A 22598-nucleotide genomic window follows, 5' to 3' on the forward strand; every position below is an offset into this window, starting at 1 on the left:
TTGGCTCATGTGTTACCTAGGAGGTGTTTCCGTCTGTGGCGGCATGCTGTTACAATTTCGCTGCGCTTGTTGAGGGATGACAGGTCTGGACGGTAAATAATAAACAGTTTCTCTTTCAAGCATAGGTTGCATCTTTTATTACCACTATTGTAAGGTGTGCTGGATGCAAGAATTTGCCATGTTATTGAATATTCAACATTATTGTCTTTGAGGTCCCAAATGTGTTTGCTGAGTTCTGTGGTATTCCGCAGGCTTCTTTCAGGAACCAAAACCTGCGGAATACCACAGAACTCAGCAAACACATTTGGGACCTCAAAGACAATAATGTTGAATATTCAATAACATGGCAAATTCTTGCATCCAGCACACCTTACAATAGTGGTAATAAAAAATGCAACCTATGCTTGAAAGAGAAACTGTTTATTATTTACCGTCCAGACCTGTCATCCCTCAACAAGCGCAGCGAAATTGTAACAGCATGCCGCCACAGACGGAAACACCTCCTAGGTAACACATGAGCCAATCACCACGCCCCTACGCCAGCCTGTACCCACCCACTCTGTGCCCTATATAAACCATGGTATGTGAATGCTCCCATTAAAATCTCCTGATGATTGAGGGAACCCCCCCTCATGAAACAGGCCTGTAGAGATGAAATAGTCTTGTGATTTTTTCCCCACACATACATACATATATATATATATATATATATATATATATATATATATATATATATATATATGTAATTAAAAAAAAAAATATATATATAGCTAGAATTCACTGAAAGTCAAGTATTTCTTATATATATATATATATATATATATATATATATATATATATGTATATATATATATCTTAACCACGCCCCCGTCCCACCCCCGACCACGCCCCCCGCCCCCCACCCCCCACCTCCCGAAATTGGAGGTCTCAAGGTTGGCAAGTATGATATATATATATTTATATATATATATATTTATATATACATATATATACATATATATATATATATATATATATATATATATATATTTATATTTATATATTTATATTTATATTTTCCTCTAATGTTATATTTCTCATTTTTCCCATTTACCCTGCTACTTTTTTCTTTTTTCTGTACATATTCCACACCTGGGCTTTATTTCCCTGTTTCACTTCCTCCAACCTTATTGCAGATGTGGGCTCAGCCAGTCTACCAAGCCACAAACAAGACGACTTTGACATGTTTGCCCAGACTAGGAGCAGCTCTCTGGCTGAGCAGCGTAAGAAGTATGTCTACATTTTTGAGTTGTTATCCAATTGGATTTTTCAGTCATAGAGTGTTTGTATCTCAATTAACACATTTCGCTACTAACACCTACAGTACGTTAAAATGATAAAAAGATTGGAGATCTGGGGAATCTCAACTCTCAAATTCTTACCGCCTTAAAGCAGATATAAATATTGTAAATAAATATGCTTTAATGAAGCAAAATTATTATTATCCAAGCTTTTTTAGATTCTTCTTATATGACTGTGGATATAACTTTTTATATTTTTATGCAGTCAAAGAAAAAACAAGCTTTGTAAACCACAAAACATTTTTGCAACATTATCCTGCTATCATTCACTTACTTAGTACCCTTACTGTCACGATACCTAGCGCATGGCTGCGTTTTTTTTTTAGCGTGATACCAGGATGAAGAGAAGGTAGGCAAAATACAAGCAGAAGTTTCTTTTATTAGGCACCAAACAGAAGTGAAATGGGGGAGCACTGACGTGGTTGAAGCAGCAATCCATGGGTGATAAAACCAAAAGCTTACATTTAGGCAACGTTTGACATGAACATTGAAGGAAACAATCAACTAGCAACGAAAGGCAGACGAGACTGGAAGAAAAACCCTCCTGGTGTGTCAAACCGTCAGTTGAGTCATCTAATCACCGCACTGTGGCAGGTGAGCTCATCGAGTCATACCAAAGACTATAAAAATGGGAGCCATTACCTCCCTGCTTGGCACTCAGCATCAAGGGTTGGAATTGGGGGTTAAATCGTCAAAAATGATTCCTGGGCGCGGCCACCGCTGCTGCCCACTGCTCCCCTCACCTCCCAGGGGGTGAACAAGGGTGATGGGTCAAATGCAGAGGACAAATTTCACCACACTGAGTGTGTGTGTGACAATCATTGCTACTTTAACTTAACTCATCAGCGCTGAAAACAAAAGGTAAAATGAAATGGATGCCTAACAACAAAACTCCCATGACGGACCATGACAATAACTTTTGGTAAACCAGCAGAGTAATGTCGTATAGTTTTCAAATAATATTTACCAACCTGAACCATTATCCGTTTCATCACAGCCGGTGTCATTGTCAATCTGACGAGGCACTTTTTGTTTAAAAAAACTTCGGAACATTCATCATTGAACATTGAAAAAATCATCAGGACTCCTCTTCCTCCGATCCAGGAAATCGCAAAAAGCCGCTGCCTGACCAGCGCTCAGAAAATCTGCATAGACTTCTCCCACCACCACCAAGGACTGTTTTCACTACTAGACTCTAGAAGTTAAAGTTAAAGTGTCAATGATTGTCACACACACACTAGGTGTGGTGAAATGTGTCCTCTGCATTTGACCCATCCCCTTGTTCACCCCCTAGGACAGGGGTCGGCAACCTTTACCAGTCAAAGAGCCATTTTGACCAGTTTCACAAATTATAGAAAACAATGGGAGCCGCAAAACTTTTTTGAAATTTTAAATGAAATAACACTGCATACAATTTTTTTTTATTTTTTACTTTGTGCTATGTATAAACCAGGGGTCTCAGACACGCTGCCCACACCTTTATGTGGAATTTGAAAGCTGGTGCGGCTCGCGGGTTTTAAAAGAACGGCGCTTGTCAGCGTCATGCGTGCCGTGATGGTACAGCATATAGCACCTACTACAGCCAACGTGCCTGATCAGCCACACGTTGTATGGGCTTCCGCTTGCTCACGTAGGTGACAACAAGGCATACTTGGTCAACAACCACACAGGTCACACTGACGGTGGCGGTATAAAAAAAAAACTTTAACACTTTTACTAATAATGCGCCACACTGTGAACCCACACCAAACAAGAATGACAAACAAATTCCGGGAGAACATCTGCACCGTAACACAACATAAACACAATAGGACAAATACCCAGAATCCCATGCAGCCCTAACTCTTCCGGGATACATTATACCCCCCCCCCCCCATCAAACCCCGCCCACCGCAACCGACGCACAGAGAGGGGGGGGGGGTTTGATGTGTGAGGGAGCAGGGTTGGGGTGGGGGCGGGTTTGGTGGGAGCAGGGGTGTATAATGTAGCCCGGAAGAGTCAGGGCTTTATGTTGTGTTAAGGTGCAGATGTTCTCCCGAAATGTGTTTGTCATTCTTGTTTGGTTTTGGTTCAAAGTGTGGCGCATTATTAGTAAGAGTGTTAAAGTTGTTTTATATGGTCACCGTCAGTGTAACCTGTGTGGCTGTTGACCAAGTATGCCTTGCTGTCACGTACGTGTGCAAGCAGAAAATGTATATTGTATAACAAGTGTTGGGCTGGCACGCTGTTAATACAGATTGTGAAGGGCGCCAATTGTTGTACCATCACGGCACGCCCTTATTATAGCCATAAGGGTGAAAATCGGTGAATATTAATCCCGGGAGTTTTCTGCGAGAGCCACTGAAATCCGGAAGTCTCAAGGGAAAATTGGGGGGTTCAGCAAGTAAGCTGCTGAGCCGCATCAGAGTGATCAAAGAGCCGCATGCGGCTCCGGAGCCGCGGGTTGCCGACCCCTGCCCTAGGGGATGAGGGGAGCAGTGGGTAGCAGCGGTGGATGCGCCCGGGAATCATTTTTGGTGATTTAACCCCCAATTCCAACCCTTGATGCTGAGTGCCAAGCAGGGAAGAATGCTGGTATGAGCTTTTAAACATAACCCGTTAACTGCTGCCAATCAAATGGTGAATAAGATACTCTTTAGGGTTCATATGTTTGTAAATCTGACTGTGATGAAGTCAGTGCCTCACCAGCCATCAACCTCACCGCACGTCACTGCTGAGATCATTTAGGACCAAAAGCCTTAAAACAAGTAAAGCACTCTAACATAAAACCTGCTTAGTGAGAAGAATTATCTTATCAGACAGAAAATAAGCAAATATCACCCTTATTTGAGATATTGAATCTTACTTAGATTTCAGTTTTTGCAGTGCAGATGTTGCACTAAACATTCACAAATTAGAACGGATAAGATTTGGTGATCGTCATTTCCGGTGAATGCACAACAACAGTATCGATTTGGGACAGCACGACACGTTCCTAGTATGGAAATAATAATTTTTGGCTCATCAACACATAGTTCCTCATGTAGTACATTGTTGCCGTGCATCGAATCATCAGTATGTCATTTGAGTTATAAACCAAGCAGCTTTGTTTTGGTTAGCGACTGAGGGGAAGCGGCTCCATCTGTGATTGTGATCTGTGTTTGTTGTTGTGCACAGTGTCAAATATGAGGACCCTCAGGCTTTGGGCGGTCTGGCCTCGGCTCTGGACGTCAGACAGCAAAACACAGGAGGGGTGAGTGCATTCGACTGTTGGTTAGGAAAACTTTCGCACACATGCACCTTCACGAGGCGGGCTGAAATACTGAAATGTTCACAGTGACCATCTGTGTGCGCTGTTGTAAACTCAAAAGATGTGTGTTACAAATGGTGCTATAATCCCCACTTGGCTGCGGAACAGATTTCACATTTTTTGTTGAACACACATTGCATTATGTGGACAAAGATATTGGGACACAATTCTTAATCACTTAAGTTAAGTCTGATATGGCGTCACATTAGTGCCAAAAATCCGAGCGCATAAAAACTGTTATCGCGCGCTGATTCTCCACTTCGTGCGCGCGCGCGACACCCTTTTGCACGCGCGTGGTGCCTTTCTGTGCGCGCGCGGTGCCTTTTTGCGCGCGCGCGGTGCCTTTCTGCGCGCGCGCGACGCCTTTCTGCGCGCTCTCTGTGTACTCCTGGCATCTCTCCTCGCGCTGTCATGTTTCTTTTTGGCACTTTGGGGGCGGGTATGCTTAGATGGCCCCTTCTTTCTGATTGGTCAGGCGAAAAATGCTGAAAAATGCTCAAAGCCAATCAGAAGTATAGCAGGGCGGGTCATCGTCAATATGTATCAAGATTTACGGAGGAAGAAGTGGATAAAAAAAATGTCGCGCGCTGATGAAGGTTATTTCATACCACATAAACACAATACAGGGTAATACAAAATGTGACCCAAATAAATAATAAGACAACAAACACCATAATCACATCTTTCAGCCAGAACTGGTCCACAAGCGATAACATTATTTTATATTTTCACTTCTTCTTGAACATTTGTTTTCTAATTTATGGAATTTCTTTTGATTCAGCCATAAAATTTATGAAATAATCTTTGAATTTTGTTTTTAAAATGTTAAAAATAGCTTTTAATAATGTATTCTGAAACAGTTTAAAATAATCAGAGAACTGACTAACACTGACCCTACACAACTATGTTGCACAATTAAGTCTTTTTTTTTTTTTTAAAGCGAAAGAGGTCATTTCAACAGGTACAGCATCCTATGTCATATCTACATGTAATAAGATTTGTAACAAGGCAAACCGTTTGTAAATTGGTCGAAAATCGAGCAAAGTTATGGTAATTTAATTAGTACATGTACCATTGACATCAATGTAATGATTGAGGCTAGATGTCCCAGGTAAGATGGCTACAACGAGAATGATTGGTCATATGAAAAATGCTCACAGCCAATCAGAAAGGAGGGGCCGTCTAAGCATACCCGCCCCCAAAGTGCCAAAAAGAAACATGACAGCGCGAGGAGAGATGCCAGGAGTACACAGAGAGCGGGCAGAAAGGCGTCGCGCGCGCGCAGAAAGGCACCGCACGCGCGCAAAAAGGCACCGCGCGCGCACAGAAAGGCACCGCACGCGCGCACAGAAAGGCACCGCACGCGCGCAAAAAGGCACCGCACGCGCGCACAGAAAGGCACCGCGCGCGCGCAAAAAGGCACCACGCCCGCGCAAAAGGGTGTCGCGCGCGCGCACGAAGTGGAGAATCAGCGCGCGATAACAGTTTTTATGCGCTCGGATTTTTGGCACTAATATGACGCCATAGTCTGAAACTTTACACATGTGAAAAGCTTGTAGAAATGCATCCCAAAAATAGTGTCTGGTTTTTCTTCCTAAAGACCAGGTGTCCCAATAGTTATGTCCATGTGGGCGAGCTGCATGTCATGTTTTGATATACACTATATTGCCAAAAGTATTTGGCCACCCATCCAAATGATCAGAATTAGGTATTCTAATCACTTGGCCCGGCCACATGTGTATAAAATCAAGCACTTAGGCACGGAGACAACATTTGTGAAAGAATGGGCCGCTCTCAGTGATTTCCAGCGTGGAACTGTCATTGGATGCCACCTGTGCAACAAATCCAGTCGTGAAATTTCCTCGCTCCTAAATATTCCAAAGTCAACTGTTGGCATACTTGCCAACCTTGAGACGTCCGATTTCGGGAGGTGGGGGGTGGGCGTGGTCGGGTGGGAGCGTGGTTGGGGGCGTGGCTAAGAGGGGAGGAGTATATTTACAGCTAGAATTCACCAAGTCAAGTATTTCATATATATATATATATATATATATATATATATATATATATATATATATATATATATATATATATATATATATATATATATATATACAGTATATATATATATATATATGACAGTAATATATATATATATATATAATATATATATATTATATACATATATATAATAAATATATATATATATAGCTAGAATTCACTGAAAGTCAAGTATTTTCTTATATATATATATATATATATATATATATATATATATATATATATATATATATATATATATATATGTATATAAATATATATAAGAAATACTTATATATATCAATCTATCTATCTATCAAGAGGGACAGACACAGCACACAGTGCATGTGGATCACATGTTACCATGGCGAGAAAACATGGAGAGACTGCCAGTTATCTAGTCTCCACCAGTTGCAGAAAATGTGCCATCAGTACAACTGGACAGTGTTGTTTCAGTTCCATCACCAGGACCATCAGTGAGTCAGACACAAACTAGTCTCATCATTGAACCAGGTTCAAGGGCTGCTGAGTTGCCATCATCAGAACCCAGATCACCCACAACAAAAACCCCACCAGTGATCCGCAGATACCCAGAAAGGTTTCGAGTACCACCAAAAAAAACTGAATCTCTGAAGACAGTATAAAAATCTGTGTTAAAGATGTACAAATACTGTTTGTATAATAAGCATGTTATTGTTTACAAATGAGGGTTAAGAGTTCAGTACTAAAAAAAAATAAGAATGTGGCTTAAGTACAGTTTTTTAATTGAGCTACTGCATTTTTTGGTTGGGTTGTTTATTTCTTTTAAGTATCTTCCACATTTCTAAAAGGGGAGGAATGTAATAGAGTTATCTATGTTTGTCTGGCCCTGTGATGAGGTGGCGACTTGTCCAGGGTGTACCCCGCCTTCCGCCCGATTGTAGCTGAGATAGGCTCCAGCGCCCCCCGCGACCCCAAAGGGAATAAGCGGTAGAAAATGGATGGATGGATGAATGTTTGTCTGTTGCCATCTCCTGGTGAATGTTGGCTATAGCGTACTGGGGCTACTTTTTGGTTGGCCAACGATTTACGTGGTGTTGCGCACCTGACGTCAAGTGTGTGAGTCTGTTCTGAAGTCTACAGTAAAGAGACGTACTTCATCACCTCACCTGGTTATTGCCTCCAACTCAATATATTACAACAACATTGCTCCATGCGGACTTGGAGGGTCCACATGGAGCTGGAGGGGGCGTGGCCTCCAGGTCCGCCTGAATTTCGGGAGATTTTCGGGAGAAAATTTGTCCCGGGAGGTTTTCGGGAGAGGCGCTGAATTTCGGGAGTCTCCCGGAAAATCCGGGAGGGTTGGCAAGTATGACTGTTGGCTGCATCTAAGCCATACATCACCAAGTCCAATGCAAAGCGTGGGATGCAGTGGTGTAAATTACGTCACCACTGGACTCTAGAGCAGTGGAGATGCCTTCTCTGGAGTGATGAATCACGCTTTTCCATCTGGCAATCTGATGGACCAGTCTGGGTTTGGAGGTTGCCAGGAGAACAGTACATTTCGGACTTCATTGTGCCGAGTGGGGAATTTGGTGGAGCAGGAACTATGGTGTGGGGTTGTTTTTCAGGAGTTGGGCTTGGCCCCTTAGTTCCAGTGAAAGGAACTTTGAATGCTCCAGGATACCAAAACATTTTGGACAATTCCATGCTCCCAACCTTGTGGGAACAGTTCGGAGCAGGCCCCTTCCTCTTCCAACATGACTGTGCACCAGTGCACAAAGCAAGGTCCATAAGGACATGGATGACAGAGTCTGGTGTGGATGAACTTGACTGGCCTGCACAGAGTCCTGACCTGAACACCTTTGGGATGAATTAGAACGGAGACTGAGAGACTTCTCCACCAACCATACTTGCCAACCCTCCCGGATTTTCCGGGAGACTCCCGAAATTCAGTGCCTCTCCCGAACACCTCCCGGGACAAATTTTCTCCCGAAATCCAGGCGGAGCTGGACGCCACGCCCCCTCCAGCTCCATGCGGACCTGAGTGACGTCAGGTGCGCAACACCACGTAAATCGTTGGCCAACCAAAAAGTAACCCCAGCACGCTATACCCAACATTCACCAGGAGATGGCAACAGACAAACATCGATCACTATTACATTCTTCCCCTTTTAGAAATGTATAGAAGTTACTCAAAAGAAATAAACAACCCAACCAAAAAATGCAGCAGCTCAATTAAAAAACTGTACTTAAGCCACATTCTTTTCTTTTTTTTTTAAGTACTGAACTCTTAACCCTCATTTGTAAAAAAATAACATGCTTATTATACAAACAGTATTTGTACACTTTTAACACAGATTTTTATACTGTCTTCAGAGATTCAGTTTTTTTGGTGGTACTCGAAACCTTTCTGGGTACCGGCGAAAGGGTGTTCAGCATGGTTAGAAAAATAGTGACAGAGAATAGAACAAGGATGGACAATTCAACCCTTAACTCAACAATCAGTAGATGAGTGTTATGTGTGTGTATATGTGTAAATAAATGAACACTGAAATTCAAGTATTTCTTTTATTTATATATATATATATATACATATATATATATATATATATATATATATATTAGAGATGCGCGGTTTGCGGGCACAACCGCGGAGTCCGCGGATTATCCGCGGATCGGGCGGATGAAATAAAAAAAAATTAGATTTTATCCGCGGGTCGGGTCGGGTCGGGTGGTTGAAATAAAAAAAAATTAGATTTTAAATAGATTCAGGCGGGTGGCAGTTAAACCAATTCGGAAATATATATACATAGTTAAATGTTGTTACCCACATACGAAAAACGAGCAGGCACCTGCAGCATATGCCACAACAGAAGAAAAAAAAAAAAAAGAGATGGACACTTTTACGGAGCGGAGAAGGGACGCCTCGCCGGGGTCCGGGACCGAGGCCCCTTCCCCCGAGAGGGCCCCACCGGGAGCCGTAGCTGAGGCGATCCGCGAGAAGGGCCCGACGCACGTCCAGGGTCACCACCGCGCCCACCGCACCGACACCCCGCCTCGTCCGCCTTCGCCGCGGCCGGCGTCACGCGCAGCAGGTAAGCAGCTTACCTGCCCGCCACCCCCGTGGCCGGGGGCTCGTAACAGTGGTCACTCCGCGCGCTCCGCCCGCGCAGCTTACCTGCCCGCCACCCCTGTTGCCGGGGGCGCGTAACAGGGGTCACTCCGCGCGCAGTGCGCTCACGAAAGGTGTGGGGCTCACCCTGGTTGATATAGACAGCAGCTGGACGGTGGCCATGGAAGTCGGAACCCGCTAAGGAGTGTGTAACAACCCACCTGCCGAATCAACTAGCCCTGAAAATGGATGGCGCTGGAGCGTCGGGCCCATACCCGGCCGTCGCCGGCAGCGAGACGCGCTTGGAGGTGCGCTCAGCGCGGCTCCCATATGATTGCGCACTGGTGTGCGTCTGGGTCGTGACAGCGTGGCACGCTAATGTCTGTGCTGCATTGGATCAGTCTCCTTTCTTTAACAGGCAAAAGCTTTATACCCTCACTAATGCCTTGCATCGTCTATATTAGATATATAACAACGGGCGGGTGCGGGCGGATGCAGTTCTGATCAAATGTTACACCGGGTGGATGGCGGATGGTTGACGACTTTCTGATGCGGTTGCGGATGAAATAATTGCCTATCCGCGCATCTCTAATATATATATATATATATATATATATATATGAAATACTTGACTTGGTGAATTCTAGCTGTAAATATACTCCTCCCCGCCCCACCCCGACCACGCCCCCCACCCCCCACCTCCCGAAATCGGAGGTCTCAAGGTTGGCAAGTATGCCACCAACATCAGTGTGTGACCTCACCAATGCGCTTTTGGAAGAATGGTGGAAAATTCCTTTAAACTCACACCTTGTGGACAGCCTTCCCAGCAGAGTTGAAGCTGTAATACCTGCAAAAAGTCACATTGAACCCTATGGGTTAGGAATGGGATGGCACTTCAAGTTCATATGTGAGTCAAGGCAGGTGGCCAAATACTTTTAGCAATATATTGTATGTGCCTCCAAATACACGTTCAGACATACACAGTTTTCTTTTATTTGCAATGTCAGGTACCATATACATCATAAAGATGCATTTGTTCGCACCCTCTTTTTTTTTCTTTTTCCATCTTGACAAAGTGAACCTCTTGTTCCTTTCCTCCTTCAAGAGTCTCTACTTGCGTATTAGCCTTGGCCTCTTGCCTGTTCTGTACCTGCGTCTTCTCTTTGAGTTAAGGTGTATTTCTGTTGTTGATTCAGCTGAGGGTAAAAGGGGATGATAACCCAGCAGATCAGGAGCTGCCCATAGACAGCTGGCTTATTACCCAAGGAATGGTGAGGACTCCATCATTAGTGTGTCCTCCTCCTAATCCCACCCCCGACATTACCACCTGTTTCATTTGGCCTCATCTATAATCCACAGCTGTTCATTTCCAGCCCCGAAACTAGTCTTCCCTCTCCCAACTTCATGTCTAGTATAGATGTTGGTACTGACACCTTACACCTTAGTCTCCCCTTTCCCTTAGGGAGCAAATGGCCATTACTCAACCCTTCACTTGATTTCATCATCTTCCTAGATCCATTTTGTTTCATTAGGACACTAAAACTATTCAACTAAATTGTTCTGGTGCCACATTTTCAAAGTGAGAGTCCAGTCCATAGTGGATCTAGCATAATAGTGAGAGTCCAGTCCATAGTGGATCTAGCATAATAGTGAGAGTCCAGTCCATAGTGGATCAAACATAATAGTGAGAGTCCAGTCCATAGTGGATCTAACACAATAGTGTGAGAGTCCAGTCCATAGTGGATCTAGCATAATAGTGAGAGTCCAGTCCATAGTGGATCTAACATAATAGTGTGAGAGTCCAGTCCATAGTGGATCTAACATAATAGTGTGAGAGTCCAGTCCATAGTGGATCTACCATAATAGTGTGAGAGCCCAGTCCATAGTGGATCTAACATAATAGTGAGAGTCTAGTCCATAGTGGATCTAACATAATAGTGTGAGAGTCCAGTCCATAGTGGATCTAACATAATAGTGAGAGTCCAGTCCATAGTGGATCTAACATAATAGTGAGAATCCAGTCCATAGTGGATCTAACATAATAGTGTGAGAGTCCAGTCCATAGTGGATCTAACATAATAGTGAGAGTCCAGTCCATAGTGGGTCTAACATAATAGTGTGAGAGTCCAGTCCATAGTGGATCTAACATAATAGTGTGAGAGTCCAGTCTATAGTGGATCTAACATAATAGTGTGAGAGTCCAGTCCATAGTGGATCTAACATAATAGTGTGAGAGTCCAGTCCATAGTGGATCTACCATAATAGTGTGAGAGCCCAGTCCATAGTGGATCTAACATAATAGTGAGAGTCCAGTCCATAGTGGATCTAACATAATAGTGTGAGAGTCCAGTCCATAGTGGATCTAACATAATAGTGTGAGAGCCCAGTCCATAGTGGATCTAACATAATAGTGAGAGTCCAGTCCATAGTGGGGCCAGCATCCGTGGCCACCAAACCTGTGCCCCCCCCTCCACGAAGGAGAGGTGGGCAGAGCAGAAAAGAAACGGCAGATCAACTGGTCTAAAAGGGGGTCTATTTAAAGGCTAGAGTATACAAATGACTTTTAAGATGGGACTTAAATGCTTCTACTGAGGTAGCATCTCTAACTGTTACCAGGAGGGCATTCCATAGTACTGGAGCCCCAATAGAAAACGCTCTATAGCCCGCAGACTTTTTTTGGGCTCTGGGAATCACTAATAAGCCGGAGTTCTTTGAACGCAGATTTCTTGCCGGGACATATGGCACAATACAATCAATCAATCAATCAATGTTTATTTATATAGCCCTAAATGACAAGTGTCTCAAAGGGCTGCACAAGCCACAACGACATCCTCGGTACAATCAGCAAGATAGGATGGAGCTAGACCGTGTAGTATTTTATACGTAAGTAGTAGAACCTTAAAGTTGCACAGGAAGCCAGTGCAGGTGAGCCAGTATAGGTATATATATGTATGTATATATATACAGTATAGGCGTAATATGATCTAACTTTGGTGTCACTTCACAATCACTATCTTGTGTTTGTGTGTCTTATCACTGCTTTCCTCATCCAATCTATCTCTTAATTAGGTTGAAGTGATACTAATTCCCTAATCATGTGGAATAATTACCATTAACGGGTATGTGTATACAGGTAAAAGCCAGTAAATTAGAATATTTTGAAAAACTTGATTTATTTCAGTAATTGCATTCAAAAGGTGTAACTTGTACATTATATTTATTCATTGCACACAGACTGATGCATTCAAATGTTTATTTCATTTAATTTTGATGATTTGAAGTGGCAACAAATGAAAATCCAAAATTCCGTGTGTCACAAAATTAGAATATTACTTAAGGCTAATACAAAAAAGGGATTTTTAGAAATGTTGGCCAACTGAAAAGTATGAAAATGAAAAATATGAGCATGTACAATACTCAATACTTGGTTGGAACTCCTTTTGCCTCAATTACTGCGTTAATGCGGCGTGGCATGGAGTCGATGAGTTTCTGGCACTGCTCAGGTGTTATGAGAGCCCAGGTTGCTCTGATAGTGGCCTTCAACTCTTCTGCGTTTTTGGGTCTGGCATTCTGCATCTTACTTTTCACAATACCCCACAGATTTTCTATGGGGCTAAGGTCAGGGGAGTTGGCGGGCCAATTTAGAACAGAAATACCATGGTCCGTAAACCAGCAGATGACATGGCACCCCAAACCATCACTGATGGTGGAAACTTTACACTAGACTTCAGGCAACGTGGATCCTGTGCCTCTCCTGTCTTCCTCCAGACTCTGGGACCTCGATTTCCAAAGGAAATGCAAAATTTGCATGGTTGGGTGATGGTTTGGGGTGCCATGTCATCTGCTGGTGTCGGTCCACTCTGTTTCCTGAGATCCAGGGTCAACGCAGCCGTCTACCAGCAAGTTTTAGAGCACTTCATGCTTCCTGCTGCTGACCTGCTCTATGGAGATGGAGATTTCAAGTTCCAACAGGACTTGGCGCCTGCACACAGCGCAAAATCTACCCGTGCCTGGTTTACGGACCATGGTATTTCTGTTCTAAATTGGCCCGCCAACTCCCCTGACCTTAGCCCCATAGAAAATCTGTGGGGTATTGTGAAAAGGAAGATGCAGAATGCCAGACCCAAAAACGCAGAAGAGTTGAAGGCCACTATCAGAGCAACCTGGGCTCTCATAACACCTGAGCAGTGCCAGAAACTCATCGACTCCATGCCACGCCGCATTAACGCAGTAATTGAGGCAAAAGGAGCTCCAACCAAGTATTGAGTATTGTACATGCTCATATTTTTCATTTTCATACTTTTCAGTTGGCCAACATTTCTAAAAATCCCTTTTTTGTATTAGCCTTAAGTAATATTCTAATTTTGTGACACACGGAATTTTGGATTTTCATTTGTTGCCACTTCAAATCATCAAAATTAAATGAAATAAACATTTGAATGCATCAGTCTGTGTGCAATGAATAAATATAATGTACAAGTTACACCTTTTGAATGCAATTACTGAAATAAATCAAGTTTTTCAAAATATTCTAATTTACTGGCTTTTACCTGTATATATACAGTATAGGCGTAATATGATCTAACTTTGGTGTCACTTCACAATCACTATCTTGTGTTTGTGTGTCTTATCACCGCTTTCCTCATCCAATCTATCTCTTAATTAGGTTGAAGTGATACTAATTCCCTAATCATGTGGAATAATTACCATTAACGGGTATGTGTATATGTCTTGTCAGCACAACAGAGCTAATGACAAAACACACATGACAACTCCTCTTCCTGGGATGGATTTTTGTTTTTTGGTGTTCTATGATTTATTTGTTTTTTGCTATGATTCCTCTTCTTTTTATTTCTTCATGCGTGTGTGTGTGTGGTGATTATTTGTTATCATTGTGTGATGATGTGGTTGTGTTTGTGTTGTGTGTGGCTTTTGTGGGCTGGGCTCCCCGGTTTGTCCATGGCTTTGCTCCGTAGATCCCTGTATCGCAGTCCTCTGTCATGGATGACATAGAGGAGTGGCTCTGTGCTGACGTGGTGAGACTTGATTTACCTTAATTTTAATCTTTTTTTTTGTGTGTTTGCTTTTTTTTTTTTCCTCCCTCACTATTTTTTTTCAATCATCCATTCATGCACCTAACAGAACATTGCTTTCATCTAACGTTACAACCAACCTTTTTATTCTCACTCATCCCACTTTATTTCCACCAATGACTGAATCACAGATGAACGTGAGGCTTGACTCACGGGACACTACATTAGGTACACTCATACAGCCTAATGAGAGATGTTATAAAAATATCAGTTTATGTAATTCTTGTAGTTGAATGTAGACTGTGTCATACTGTGATGTATTTTTAATTTTTTATCCTTATGTAGAAAAATAGTATATATATATATATATTATATATACCCTGGCTCTCATTAGGTGGCATTTTAGAAGTACCTACTGAAGTGTGAGTGCAGAGTGCATATTCTCTCATTTACATTCAAAAAGGGTCAAAAAGGCTCACCTGAGCTTTATGCACGGTGGATTTATGTCAGTGGGCTTATCAAAAGGCCATGTGCTTATTTAAAATAGATGTATTGTTAAGTGGGTTTATTGCTATTTTTCTGGTGCTACTGTATGATGAAGCTACATCATACATCCATACTGTATATTTTCAAATAGTAGCCCAGGGTTGTTCTTTCACTCAACTGCACAGTGTCATGCATTTTAAAGTAGAGGAGACTTTTTTATTATTGCATGTTTATAATAATATTTTATAAATGATGCACATAATATTCTGTCATTTATTTTTTATTTATACAGAAAGTAATTGTACTTTAAAATAATATGCATTATTGGTAATACAGTATATTACAGAGCCCCTAAAGGGACATGGGTGAAAAAAAAAAAAAATTTTTTTTTTTTTTTTTTTAGACATGTACCGGTATCATGTGCGCACGAGAAACTTTTTATAAAATTATTTTAAAAAAAAATAAAAACATTTATAATAATTATTATTATTATTTTTTTTTTTTAGACATGTATCATGTGCGCACGAGAAACTTTTTATAAAATTATTTAAAAAAAATAAAAACATTTATAATTATTATTATTATTTTTTTTTTAGACATGTATCATGTGCGCACGAGAAACTTTTTATAAAATTATTTAAAAAAAATAAAAACATTTATAATTATTATTATTATTATTATTTATTTTTTTAGACATGTATCATGTGCGCACGAGAAACTTTTTATAAAATTATTAAAAAAAAAAAAAAAACATTTATAATAATTATTATTATTATTATTTTTTTTTAGACATGTATCTCTAAAATAAATAAATAAAATAAATAAATGTTTTGTTTTTATTTTATAATTTTATAAAAAGTTTCTCGTGCGCACGAGATACATGTCTAAAAAAATAAATAAAATAAATACGTTTTTTATTTTTATTTTTATAATTTTATAAAAAGTTTCTCGTGCGCACGAGATACATGTCTAAAAAAATAAATAAAATAAATACATTTTTTATTTTTATTTTTATAATTTTATAAAAAGTTTCTCGTGCGCACGAGATACATGTCTAAAAAAATAAATAAAATAAATACATTTTTTATTTTTATTTTTATAATTTTATAAAAAGTTTCTCGTGCGCACGAGATAATGTCTAAAAAAATAAATAAAATAAATACATTTTTTATTTTTATTTTTATAATTTTATAAAGTTTCTCGTGCGCACGAGATACATGTCTAAAAAAATAAATAAAATAAATACATTTTTTATTTTTATTTTTATAATTTTATAAAAAGTTTCTCGTGCGCACGAGATACATGTCTAAAAAAATAAATAAAATAAATACATTTTTTATTTTTATTTTTATAATTTTATAAAACGTCTCTCGTGCGCACGAGATACATGTCTAAAAAAAAAAATAAAATAAATACATTTTTTATTTTTATTTTTATAATTTTATAAAAAGTTTCTCGTGCGCACGAGATACATATCTAAAAAAATAAATAAAATAAATACATTTTTTATTTTTATTTTTATAATTTTATAAAAAGTTTCTCGTGCGCACGAGATACATGTCTAAAAAAATAAATAAAATAAATACATTTTTTATTTTTATTTTTATAATTTTATAAAAAGTTTCTCGTGCGCACGAGATACATGTCTAAAAAAATAAATAAAATAAATACATTTTTTATTTTTATTTTTATAATTTTATAAAGTTTCTCGTGCGCACGAGATACATGTCTAAAAAAATAAATAAAATAAATACATTTTTTATTTTTATTTTTATAATTTTATAAAAAGTTTCTCGTGCGCACGAGATACATGTCTAAAAAAATAAATAAAATAAATAAATTTTTTATTTTTATTTTTATAATTTTATAAAACGTCTCTCGTGCGCACGAGATACATGTCTAAAAAAATAAATAAAATAAATACATTTTTTATTTTTATTTTTTATAATTTTATAAAAAGTTTCTCGTGCGCACGAGATACATGTCTAAAAAAATAAATAAAATAAATACATTTTTTATTTTTATTTTTATAATTTTATAAAAAGTTTCTCGTGCGCACGAGATACATGTCTAAAAAAATAAATAAAATAAATACATTTTTTATTTTTATTTTTATAATTTTATAAAAAGTTTCTCGTGCGCACGAGATAATGTCTAAAAAAATAAATAAAATAAATACATTTTTTATTTTTATTTTTATAATTTTATAAAGTTTCTCGTGCGCACGAGATACATGTCTAAAAAAATAAATAAAATAAATACATTTTTTATTTTTATTTTTATAATTTTATAAAAAGTTTCTCGTGCGCACGAGATACATGTCTAAAAAAATAAATAAAATAAATACATTTTTTATTTTTATTTTTATAATTTTATAAAACGTCTCTCGTGCGCACGAGATACATGTCTAAAAAAAAAAATAAAATAAATACATTTTTTATTTTTATTTTTATAATTTTATAAAAAGTTTCTCGTGCGCACGAGATACATATCTAAAAAAATAAATAAAATAAATACATTTTTTATTTTTATTTTTATAATTTTATAAAAAGTTTCTCGTGCGCACGAGATACATGTCTAAAAAAATAAATAAAATAAATACATTTTTTATTTTTATTTTTATAATTTTATAAAAAGTTTCTCGTGCGCACGAGATACATGTCTAAAAAAATAAATAAAATAAATACATTTTTTATTTTTATTTTTATAATTTTATAAAGTTTCTCGTGCGCACGAGATACATGTCTAAAAAAATAAATAAAATAAATACATTTTTTATTTTTATTTTTATAATTTTATAAAAAGTTTCTCGTGCGCACGAGATACATGTCTAAAAAAATAAATAAAATAAATAAATTTTTTATTTTTATTTTTATAATTTTATAAAACGTCTCTCGTGCGCACGAGATACATGTCTAAAAAAATAAATAAAATAAATACATTTTTTATTTTTATTTTTTATAATTTTATAAAAAGTTTCTCGTGCGCACGAGATACATGTCTAAAAAAATAAATAAAATAAATACATTTTTTATTTTTATTTTTATAATTTTATAAAAAGTTTCTCGTGCGCACGAGATACATGTCTAAAAAAATAAATAAAATAAATACATTTTTTATTTTTATTTTTATAATTTTATAAAAAGTTTCTCGTGCGCACGAGATACATGTCTAAAAAAAAAATAAATAAATACATTTTTTATTTTTATTTTTATAATTTTATAAAAAGTTTCTCGTGCGCACGAGATACATGTCTAAAAAAAAAAAAAAAAAAATTTATTTTTATTTTTATAATTTTATAAAAAGTTTCTCGTGCGCACGAGATACATGTCTAAAAATAATAATAAAATAAATACATTTTTTATTTTCATTTTTATAATTTTATAAAATGTTTCTCGTGCGCACGAGATACATGTCTAAAAAAATAAATAAAATAAAAAAAAATTTTATTTTTATTTTTATAATTTTATAAAAAGTTTCTCGTGCGCACGAGATACATGTCTAAAAAAATAAATAAAATAAATACATTTTTTATTTTTATTTTTATAATTTTATAAAAAGTTTCTCGTGCGCACGAGATACATGTCTAAAAAAAAAAAAAATTATATAAACATTTTTTTCCCCCATGTCCCTTTAGGGGCTGCGTAGTATATGTATATCACGATCTATTCTATTAATATGACACATTTTTTTGTTGCCTTCTATTAGTAAAAAACATTACTTGGGGTCTTCTGCCTTTTTTCAACCTCAGGCTGAGAAAAGTTTGCATTTTTTAACAGAGTATTATAATTTCTGACTGTCTGTGAGGCAGTGAAAGCGCACAGGCTTGAGTCCTAAGGCCCAAGGAAGGCCAAGTAAAAAAAACAAAAAAACAACTGAAAGCCTGTGTGTTCAGTTCAGCTTCTCAAGTGTGCAAGACTTGGGTAAGTTCACCATGAAGAGAAAAGGAAAACAAGTTCAATATCACATGTACAGATTGCTTTTTCTGTAAAGTAAAAAAATAAAAAAGATGAAAATATTTAAAAGTCTATAAGCTGTGTTACATTTTACGGCTCTATACTATTTTTCTTTTAATGGAAGAGGCGGTAAAATGTCTTCTTTGATAGTAATGATTGCAGACTACACTGTCTTGTATAACACATTGCAGTTGCCCTATTATAACAGTATCTTGTGACCAGTATGATAAAAACATGGTACGAATAGGTCAGAATGAATGAGCGGAAAACACAATTTGTTTTTCAACACAGCTCTCAATAATCACTTTTTTTCCGTTTCAAGAAAGGTGATGCTGCAGATGAAGGTGTAACCAGTGAAGGTACGTGAAGTCAATTTGGATTACCGTATTTTTCGGACTATAAGGCGCACTTAAAATCTTTTCATTTCCTCAAAAATCGACAGTGTGCCTTATAACCCGGTGCGCCTAACGTACGGAATAATTCTGGTTGTGCTTCCCGACCTCGAAGCAATTTTATTTGGTACATGGTGTAATGATAAGTGTGACCAGTAAATGGCAGTCACACATAAAAAAATGCGTGTAGACTGCAATTTGACGCCAGTAAACAACACCAAAACTTTAAATGTTCCATTTAAAATAAAGAACATTACACACGGCGCTCAAAAATGTGTCAAACTATTTTAGTACGACTTTGAAGCCACACCGCTCGATGGATTGTCGGCCCATTACGCCTACCGTAGTCAGAGATACAAGTATTACTATAGTGTGTGTATAAGGACTGCACAATGGCACCCATTTGCAGACATATTATCTGGCGTTTTGTTTCACGATAATATGCAAAAACAACTTTTCTTACCTTCTGGTACCTGCTGATGTGTATTTGGGATCTGCATAAGTCCTGAACATTTGCGCACGTCCGCCACTGTAGTCCGTGACGATTAAGTAGTCGATATCTTCTTGTTATGTGACATTCACCCTCTGCTGTTGCCATTTCTAATATAAAGTCGTAAAGTTCTAACTTATATCTCGCTATGAAAGCAATCAATCAATCAATCAATCAATCAATGTTTATTTATATAGCCCTAAATCACAAGTGTCTCAAAGGGCTGCACAAGCCACAACGACATCCTCGGTACAAAGCCCACATTAGGGCAAGGAAAAACTCACCCCAGTGGGACATCGATGTGAATGACTATGAGAAACCTTGGAGAGGACCGCATATGTGGGTAACCCCCCCCTCTAGGGGAGACCGAATGCAATGGATGTCGAGTGGGTCTGACATAATATTGTGAGAGTCCAGTCCATAGTGGATCTAACATAATAGTCAGAGTCCAGTCCATAGTGGATCTAACATAATAGTCAGAGTCCAGTCCATAGTGGGGCCAGCAGGAGACCATCCCGAGCGGAGACGGTCAGCAGCGCAGAGATGTTCCCAACCGATGCACAGGCGAGCGGTCCACCCCGGGTCCCGACTCTGGACAGCCAGCACTTCATCCATGGCCACCGGACCTCCACAGGAAAGAGGGGAGCAGAGGAGAAAAGAAAAGAAACGGCAGATCAACTGGTCTAAAAAGGGGGTCTATTTAAAGGCTAGAGTATACAAATGAGTTTTAAGATGGGACTTAAATGATTCTACTGAGGTAGCATCTCTAACTGTTACCGGGAGGGCATTCCATAGTACTGGAGCCCTAATAGATAACGCTCTATAGCCCGCAGACTTTTTTTGGGCTCTGGGAATCACTAATAAGCCGGAGTTCTTTGAACGCAGATTTCTTGCCGGGACATATGGTACAATACAATCGACAAGATAGGACGGAGCTAGACCGTGTAGTATTTTATACGTAAGTAGTAAAACCTTAAAGTCACATCTTAAGTGCACAGGAAGCCAGTGCAGGTGAGCCAGTATAGGTATATATATGGGTATATATGTATGTATATATACAGTATAGGCGTAATATGATCAAACTTTCTTGTTCTTGTCAAAAGTCTAGCAGCCGCATTTTGTACCAATTGTAGTCTTTTAATGCTAGACATAGGGAGACCCGAAAATAATACGTTACAGTAGTCGAGACGAGACGTAACGAACGCATGAATAATGATCTCAGCGTCGCTAGTGGATAAAATAGAACGGATTTTAGCGATATTACGGAGATGAAAGAAGGCCGTTTTAGTAACACTCTTAATGTGTGACTCAAAGGAGAGAGTTGGGTCGAAGATAATACCCAGATTTTTTACTGAGTCGCCTTGTGTAATTGTTTGGTTGTCAAATGTTAAGGTGGTATTATTAAATAAATGTCGGTGTTTAGCAGGACCGATAATCAGCATTTCCGTTTTCTTGGCGTTGAGTTGCAAGAAGTTAGCGGACATCCATTGTTTAATTTCATTAAGACACGCCTCCAGCTGACTACAATCCGGCGTGTTGGTCAGCTTTAGGGGCATGTAGAGTTGGCTGTCATCAGCATAACAATGAAAGCTAACACCGTATTTGCGTATGATGTCGCCTAGCGGCAGCATGTAAATACTAAAAAGTGCAGGGCCAAGAACCGAACCCTGAGGAACTCCGCACGTTACCTTAACATAGTCCGAGGTCACATTATTATGGGAGACGCACTGCATCCTGTCAGTAAGATAAGAGTTAAACCACGACAAAGCTAAGTCTGACATACCAATACGTGTTTTGATACACTCTAATAAAATATTATGATCGACGGTATCGAAAGCAGCGCTAAGATCAAGAAGCAGCAACATAGATGACACTAAGCACTAAAACATACCGGTGTAGTGAGTTTACATTATTCACCCAAGGAACTTTAGTTATTAGAGCGTTCCGGTCGGACGTTTTTTCCACGGGACACATTTCCGGCATTGTTGTTGTTGCACTAGTGAGCCGCGGATGAGGAGACGCTGCTCCGTTATTGATTGAAGTAAAGTCTGAATGTCGTTAAAACAGTTAGCTCCATCTTTTGAAACTTCTTCCACCCCCGTCCTTGCACGCTACACCGCTACAACAAAGATGACGGGGAGAAGACGCTGTCGAAGGTGAGCTACGTAAATAAAACCGCCCACAAAACGGTGCATCAGGAAGCCACTGTCAGAAAGCGACTTGAAAATGATCTGTAAAACATCATCTATGCAACATTTTGACCAAAGAACCACCATTACATGTTATCTACCGTGAATTGATTAACGTTGAAAAACTTATTGGGGTGTTACCATTTAGTGGTCAATTGTACGGAATATGTACTGTACTGTGCAATCTACTAATAAAAGTTTCAATCAATCAATCTAGACCACAAGGAACACTGCAAAAAGTCAGTGTTCAGAAACAAGGGGAAAAAAATACAAAAATGAGGGGTATTTTATT

At 38.7% G+C, this 22598-nt stretch overlaps 1 protein-coding gene across 3 annotated transcripts in view; it reads left to right on the forward strand.

Annotated features, from left to right (window-relative positions):
- tom1l2a (target of myb1 like 2 membrane trafficking protein a) overlaps window positions 1-22598 on the forward strand; it is a 67463-nt gene that overhangs the window by 40334 nt on the left and 4531 nt on the right. Inside the window, exons 11-15 of one of the 3 annotated variants that reach the window (XM_072915835.1) lie at window positions 1176-1269; window positions 4497-4572; window positions 10957-11031; window positions 14737-14796; window positions 19558-19594. In XM_072915835.1, coding sequence (XP_072771936.1) covers window positions 1176-1269; window positions 4497-4572; window positions 10957-11031; window positions 14737-14796; window positions 19558-19594 — 342 coding nt within the window. The remainder of the gene's footprint in view (window positions 1-1175; window positions 1270-4496; window positions 4573-10956; window positions 11032-14736; window positions 14797-19557; window positions 19595-22598) is intronic. The other 2 variants (XM_061974331.1, XM_061974332.1) reach the window with 2 other exon arrangements.

The sequence above is a fragment of the Nerophis lumbriciformis genome, linkage group LG22 (assembly GCF_033978685.3).
Source record: "Nerophis lumbriciformis linkage group LG22, RoL_Nlum_v2.1, whole genome shotgun sequence".
NCBI classification, from domain to species: Eukaryota; Metazoa; Chordata; class Actinopteri; order Syngnathiformes; family Syngnathidae; genus Nerophis; species Nerophis lumbriciformis.